Source organism: Monopterus albus, unplaced genomic scaffold (assembly GCF_001952655.1).
Source record: "Monopterus albus unplaced genomic scaffold, M_albus_1.0 scaffold483.1, whole genome shotgun sequence".
NCBI classification, from domain to species: domain Eukaryota; kingdom Metazoa; phylum Chordata; class Actinopteri; order Synbranchiformes; family Synbranchidae; genus Monopterus; species Monopterus albus.
In genome coordinates, this window is record NW_018128363.1 from 182,495 (window position 1) to 188,844 (window position 6,350).

A 6,350-nucleotide genomic window follows, 5' to 3' on the forward strand; every position below is an offset into this window, starting at 1 on the left:
TTAATTGTAATTTTGTTTTTAAATGCAGTAAAACACATCTTAAATTGATCTGACCGAAGCCTTATAAGGATGAAGTTGACAACATTCACATTTTAGGTTATGCATCTGCAGCATTTTACAAATAGGTCACTAACATACTTTCATTTGTTAAAAATAAAAAAAAGCTAAATAATTTCTGGGCTACTCAGAGGTCCATGTCATGTCAATTAGGGCCCATAGGTCATTGGCACTGGATAGCAATATAGTTTTTATTTATAATAAGATATTGTAAATCCTACCTATTTAGTCCAAAATCAAAAATTGGCTCAAGGGGCTTTACAATCTGTACAACATGCAACATCCTCTGTCCTCAAACTTCCAGTTCAGGGGAGTGGGAAGTTAGCATGTTTCTGTCTGTAGCACTCATAGAGAACCATAATGACAACAGCAGCATTCTTATTTCTCATACTTGTCAGTACTTTCAGTGATGGTACAGTCAGGTCAGCAAAACACTGAGACATTTGCTCCTATAGTCATGGTGCTAAAAAGTATGAAGCATTGTTTTCCATTAAATACCACTTGTTTAAAGCCTATGATAATGCTTCTGATTGTCCAACCTGGTCATGGTCTGAGTGGGGAAGGACTGCAGCTCATTGTGGTCCAGGCTGAGGCGGCGCAGCGTGAACAGTCCAGCAAACGACTCAGGGGCCAAGTTGTTCAGAGAGTTATGGCTAAGGCGAAGCCACTTGATGTTAGTCAGGCCCTGGAAGAGGAGTGTGGGATAAGCATTACCTACAGAGCAAGTATAGAGTATGCAACAGCTTTGTGTGTGTGTGTGTGTGCATTTGTGAACACCTGGAAGGCCATGTTGGGGAGGTAAACCAGCTGGTTGTGGTTGAGAGCCAGCATGTTGAGGAAGCCGAGCTGTGAGAAGGCTCCAGGTTGAATCTCCTCCACACGGTTATGGTCCAGATGCAGCTCCTTCAGGGAGGAGAGGCCGTCAAAGGCCTCCTGCAACAGTCAGGTCACAGAGTAGAGAGAGGGAGGGAATTAGAAAATAAGAAAACCTCATGTCTCTTCATATCACAGAACAATGGTGCCGCTTTTGGAGAAAATGTGAAAATATCAAGAGTGTTGTCCATTCATCTTACCTGGTAAAGGATGTCAATTTTGTTATAGGCCAAGTTTAGGGAGACCACACGGCCCAGGGTCTGGAACGCACCCTCCAGCACCTTGATGATGTTGCAGCGCTGCAGGTTGAGGTGGGTGAGGTAGGGCGTGAGTACAAACGCACCCCTGGGCAGCACCTGCAGGTTGTTATTCCTCAGGTCCAGTTTCACTGTAATCTAAGAGAGCGATTAAACAGAGCACAGGATGTAAGAAGTGAAGCGTGATTAAAGGACAGGAGTGACATCAGGAGGCTTCTGGGTGGAATCGTATCTGTGCAGCCGATGAGGACAATACATTCACTACTGCTGTACCGACACTGAGCAAAGTTCCTGAGTCACACTACATAGATGAAGAAGAAGCAGCTCCTTCCTCAGACAGCAGCGTGAAGTACACAGGAGGCGCTACACTTTACATTTGAATTCCTCACCTCATCTATAGTTGGGGGAACCTCGGTTAAGTTCTTCCCAACACAGGTGACTGCAAGTTTGGTGCCATCACAGCCGCATACTCTGGGACATCTGCCTGCTTCCACATGTAAACCTAGTGCTACAACCAGCAGGACGACTGCAGAATTAAGGAAATGCATCTGTGCCTGTAAAATGTGTTAGAAATATGAAATTATTCAAGTAAAATCTGCTGTCAAAACTCTAGGTTTGGTGTATAAACAAGCAGTTGGGGATGCTCAGAGAACCAAACAGCCTGCTTGTTGTATTTAAAATTCCCTCCAAATCTGTCATGCAATGCATTGATTTGTCATCAGTTAAAACAGTGTTTGCTCAGAATAATAATAATAATAATAACCACCTTTATTTGGCCAAGTATGTTACACACCAGGAATTTACTTCCGGTACAGAAGCGAGGCAGCCATCTGCGGCACCAACTCAACCGATGGCTCTAACCAACCAAATGTAACTGAGACGAATCTCTGACCGAATTTTAATACAAGGCATAAATACAGTTACCTTTATGGGGTTCACTTAGTTTTTCCTGCCACTATATCTGAACATTATTTATGCACAGTTTTATTTCTAAAACATTTTGGGATTGAAACAATAAATAAAAACACAACTGTTGAGTGTCAGTATGTTAAATCTGCGCTACAACCACAAACGTCACCTCATCAGGTAAAAATCATTTCAATAAAGATCCAAAATCTAAACTAAGCACAGATCTTAAACCAAATCTCAGTGGAAGAATACCAGCTTACCTTCAAGCAGAATATCAGTCACAGCTTGTTGGGAAACATGAAATGAAAGCAGATAATGGCGTGCATCTGCCAGTTCAGGCTACAGTTATCAGACAGACTTACTTCACTCTGTGTTGGTCCATCTCTTACAGTCCGGGGTGCAGCAGGCCAACAAACAAGGCTTTGGTAAATTCTTCTGCAGTGACCCCTGACCCCTGCACCCCTCACTGCAAATTAACACCCTGGCTTCACATTTTCTACCCAGTTAGAGGCTGAAACACACACATATACAGATGAACCTTATTGTTGTGGCACTGACAACATAAGAGCTCATAGGAGCTGTTGCTGCTCACTTTTCATGTACCTGTATGTTTTTGTTACATTACCATTTCAAAACTTTTATTTCAAAATAAAAGCTTCATGAAAAGATTGTGAAAGACATCCAACACCCAAATCAGCTTTATTGTTGCAACACCAGTCCAAAAACTCTGCAATTTGTCTTTAAAGGCAGAAATTAACATTTAAAATGATTTTTTTCCCTTGTGACTGTTTGATTGTACTTTACAGTCTTATAACAGATAAACTTTATCATTCAATACATATCTAACATTGTCATTTGACCATATTTTATAATAAACATTTAGTATAAAACAACAGAACAGAAAATGAACATATGAAGTAGAAAACAGCTTCGAGTTCAGTTCGGTCCTGGTCAGAACTTTTCCAGTTTGCACCAAAGTTACTCCGACCGACTACAAGTGCAGAGTGAGGGCTTTTCTGATCCAGCACAAAACAAGGAGCGTGGAGTTGTCAGTGCGGTCCCGTGGATATATGAGCGCACACTTCGATTAGTTCCACCTCACAAGAACGGTCTACTTCAAAAACAAAACATTCAAGTCCAGAAGAAGGGTGTTGTTGAACTGGAGGAGGACAGCGAGGACAGTGAGGTGCGTTTGAGTGTGTCTTCTCAAGAGCTGCTTCTCAAGAGCTGCTCTGCTTTGTTTGCTTCAGATTTGGAGTTCAGTTTGCGCGAGTGTGTGTGTGTGTGTGTGTGTGTGTGTGTGTGTCCACAGTCCTCAGCTCTCAGCTCGGACTCTCCGCAGTGTCGACTGGAGTCTGCTTCTGGCATTTCCACATGACTCCAGAGATTTACTGCCTCTGTGGATGATAAACACACACGCTTAGAAGGTCTATGGACACACACCCTCAAATTAATGATTTATTCACTAACTCAGTCTTTTTTTTTTTTAAATGGTTGGTCCGGTGATATTTTGGTATTTTTCCTTTTTTTGTCAACAAATCCCATGAAACACTAGAACCAAGGAGTTGGTTCATTTACTCACAGGCATTGTCTGTGCACTGAAAACATGATTAACTTATTCCTCCAGTGTTGTCAAATCAATGAGTCACAGCACGGCACATGTTGCTTTGTTTCGATGACCACAGGTTAATGCTGCTGCTCTAAACACTCCACCGGAGTGAAAACACCAGCACAGGTGCTATTTACTTCTGTCTGTGGCTAAAAGAGTCTGTGTTAGGAAATTAGATGTTTGTGAGCTGTTTTTAAAGAATGAATGTGTCCAGTCAGAGCAGAGTCACAAAAGATGCACCTTTGGTTCAACAGTCTAGGTTCAGGTCTTTGTGCTGGTTTTGTTGACAATGAGAAGAAAGAACAACAAGAACAGGCCAAGCCACCAAACATTTCCTATTGCTGCTGCTTCACATTAACAGCATTCACACAATGAAATGTTTGGTCATCTTAACTGTAAGGCACTCGAGGAGATGGCAAAATTATTCACCGGCTTCTTTTTTAAAAATATTGTTCATTTAGCTGCACCGTGGACAGATACACCAGTTGTTAATGTGTTGTATTTCTGGCAAAGAAGCTGCTCAGTGTAACTGACCAAAGTCCTTTGCCTGAATTTAAGACAATCGGGGCAGAATTTCTAAATGTGCCCATTAAAATGAAGCGGTGAACTAGAAGTTAATAATCCCATTCCAACACAAAAAGAAGCAATCACCAGTGCGTGACCACCACAGTGCAAAAACGTCCATGTATGTGCTCCACTCCAGAAGATGGGATGGTAATCACAGTATTCTGTACCTGCAAAGCAGCCTGCTGATTGGCTCATTCTGTCACATCCTTACCGGGACATGAAGGCCTCCAACACGGCCACGTTCTCTTTGGGGAAGTAGTCCTGTTGAACAACATGCTCCAAGGCATGGAGGTAGCCGGGGACCACGAGCACAGGCTTCACCTTGTCCTCACTCTGAGCAGCCCCGAGGACAGGACACAATGTTAAAAACAATGGAAGAGAAAGGTAAAAGAAACAAAAGACATCATGAAGTGACAGTGAAGAAGGATATTTCTGTAGGTCAGTGGGCTCTGCTGAGTAGGTGCACGCTAAACACACCTTGATGAGTCCGAGCAGCACTAACAAACATGATACAAAGTTGTAGCTTTGGAAGGAAGGCGTGTCAAAAGCTTTCTTCAGAATGGCATCTGGAAGGAGGAAAAAAAAAATCATTACATACTTAGATTTTAAAACTGTCCCCAAAAAAGAAGACATGTCCTGTTTGCAAAGACTCTTAATCCACCAAAAACATTTTAACCAATAATGTGTAAAACAGTCTGAGCAGCATTTCTCAGCACATCGGTGCAGTTGATGGTCAAGCAGAGAGCAACAGGAAATAGGAAGAAATCTCTTTATGAACAGAAATAAAAGAGTAGTTCAACACTACAGGAAGCTTTCTTGAGAAGCATGAGATGCGACGATCGATACCGCTCTTATCTTCTGCAGCTGTTTAGGCTTAGCCTAGCATAAAAAGTGGAAACAGGGATAAGCAGCCTGGCTGGATCTGTCCAACAGTAACAAAACCCACCGACCAGCACCTTTAAACCTCAATAATTAACAGCCTGACAAATATCTCATTGTAAAATGGTGAATTATCTTTTTAAAAATTTGCCTTTTGTATGAATTCAACACAAAATATATAACATGTTAGCAAGCTGGTTTTTACCTACGAACAAAGCCAGGCCAGCTGTTTCGCTGTCTCTGTGCTAAAGTAACAGGTTGCTGACTGCAGCTACATACAATATTTACTGCAGCGACAGCACAGACTGGGATCAGTCTTCTTATGAAACCCCTGCCAAGAAAGCACATGTCCAAATTGTCATTTTCCTTCAGTGTAAAAGGCACTGAATAATATTCTGGGTTTGTTTAAACTCATTGTAATTAACCACCAGATGAGACAGGGTGAGCAATAAACCAAAAAAAGGAGAAACCAAACACCTCAAAACAAAATAGCAACAAACTGTCGAAAGGCAAATTAATATGCAACGTCTTACCAACACATTCTAACACTGCATTCTTCACATCGTTGTTCTCCTCCTTGTACACAGATGCAATCTTGAGAAAGGCTTCGGCTGTTTGTTTAGCATCCGACACATCCACCTGGACAGAGACAGGAAGGCAGACTCACTGCGTTACCTGCCGTTTGCATTGGGGAAACACTCAGGATACATCTTATTGTAACTCGTAAGCTGAAATGCCCTTAACCGAGACATTTCTTTAGCCTTTAGTACATCTCAAATGTGATGAGAACGTGATGTGGTGCGCATGTATCAGTGGAGTCACCACGTGTTTACCTGCTGCTCGACCAGCAACGCTCTCTTGGCGCCCAGTTTTAGCAGTTTGTCTGGGGAGGGGAAGCTGAGGAAGGAGGAGATTTCTGGTGGTCGGGGTGCTGATGCAGGGGTGGACATCTATGAGAGGAAAGGCAGAGAAAACCACAACACCAAGCATGACGACTCGTTCGGCCGTTAGACTGGATGTTCAATAAGATGTGCACATATATGTACGTGTGCTGCTATTTAACCGATTCATCTCCACTACTACTGCTCCAGCATCAAACTCTACAGGTGCATCTCAATAAATTAGAATATCGTGGGAAAGTCCATTTATTTCAGTAATTCAACTCCAATAGTGAAACTCGTGTACTATATAAATTCAGT

At 42.3% G+C, this 6,350-nt stretch overlaps 2 protein-coding genes across 5 annotated transcripts in view; both read right to left on the reverse strand.

Annotated features, from left to right (window-relative positions):
• Window positions 1–1,735, reverse strand: part of chadla (chondroadherin-like a) — a 7,730-nt gene extending 5,995 nt beyond the window's left edge. Inside the window, 4 exon segments of the mRNA XM_020587821.1 lie at window positions 597–742; window positions 835–990; window positions 1,131–1,325; window positions 1,577–1,735. Coding sequence (XP_020443477.1) covers window positions 597–742; window positions 835–990; window positions 1,131–1,325; window positions 1,577–1,735 — 656 coding nt within the window.
• A 1,041-nt stretch (window positions 1,736–2,776) lies between these two features.
• rangap1a (RAN GTPase activating protein 1a) overlaps window positions 2,777–6,350 on the reverse strand; it is a 9,052-nt gene continuing 5,478 nt past the window's right edge. For 3 of the 4 annotated variants that reach the window (XM_020587859.1, XM_020587860.1, XM_020587861.1), the window contains exons 12-16: window positions 5,985–6,101; window positions 5,685–5,790; window positions 4,750–4,838; window positions 4,484–4,605; window positions 2,777–3,493 (exon numbers count right to left, since the gene is read on the reverse strand). In XM_020587859.1, coding sequence (XP_020443515.1) covers window positions 3,412–3,493; window positions 4,484–4,605; window positions 4,750–4,838; window positions 5,685–5,790; window positions 5,985–6,101 — 516 coding nt within the window. In that variant the 3' untranslated portion in view covers window positions 2,777–3,411. Of the gene's footprint in view, window positions 3,494–4,439; window positions 4,606–4,749; window positions 4,839–5,684; window positions 5,791–5,984; window positions 6,102–6,350 lie in introns of all 4 variants that reach the window. The other variant, XM_020587862.1, reaches the window with a different exon arrangement.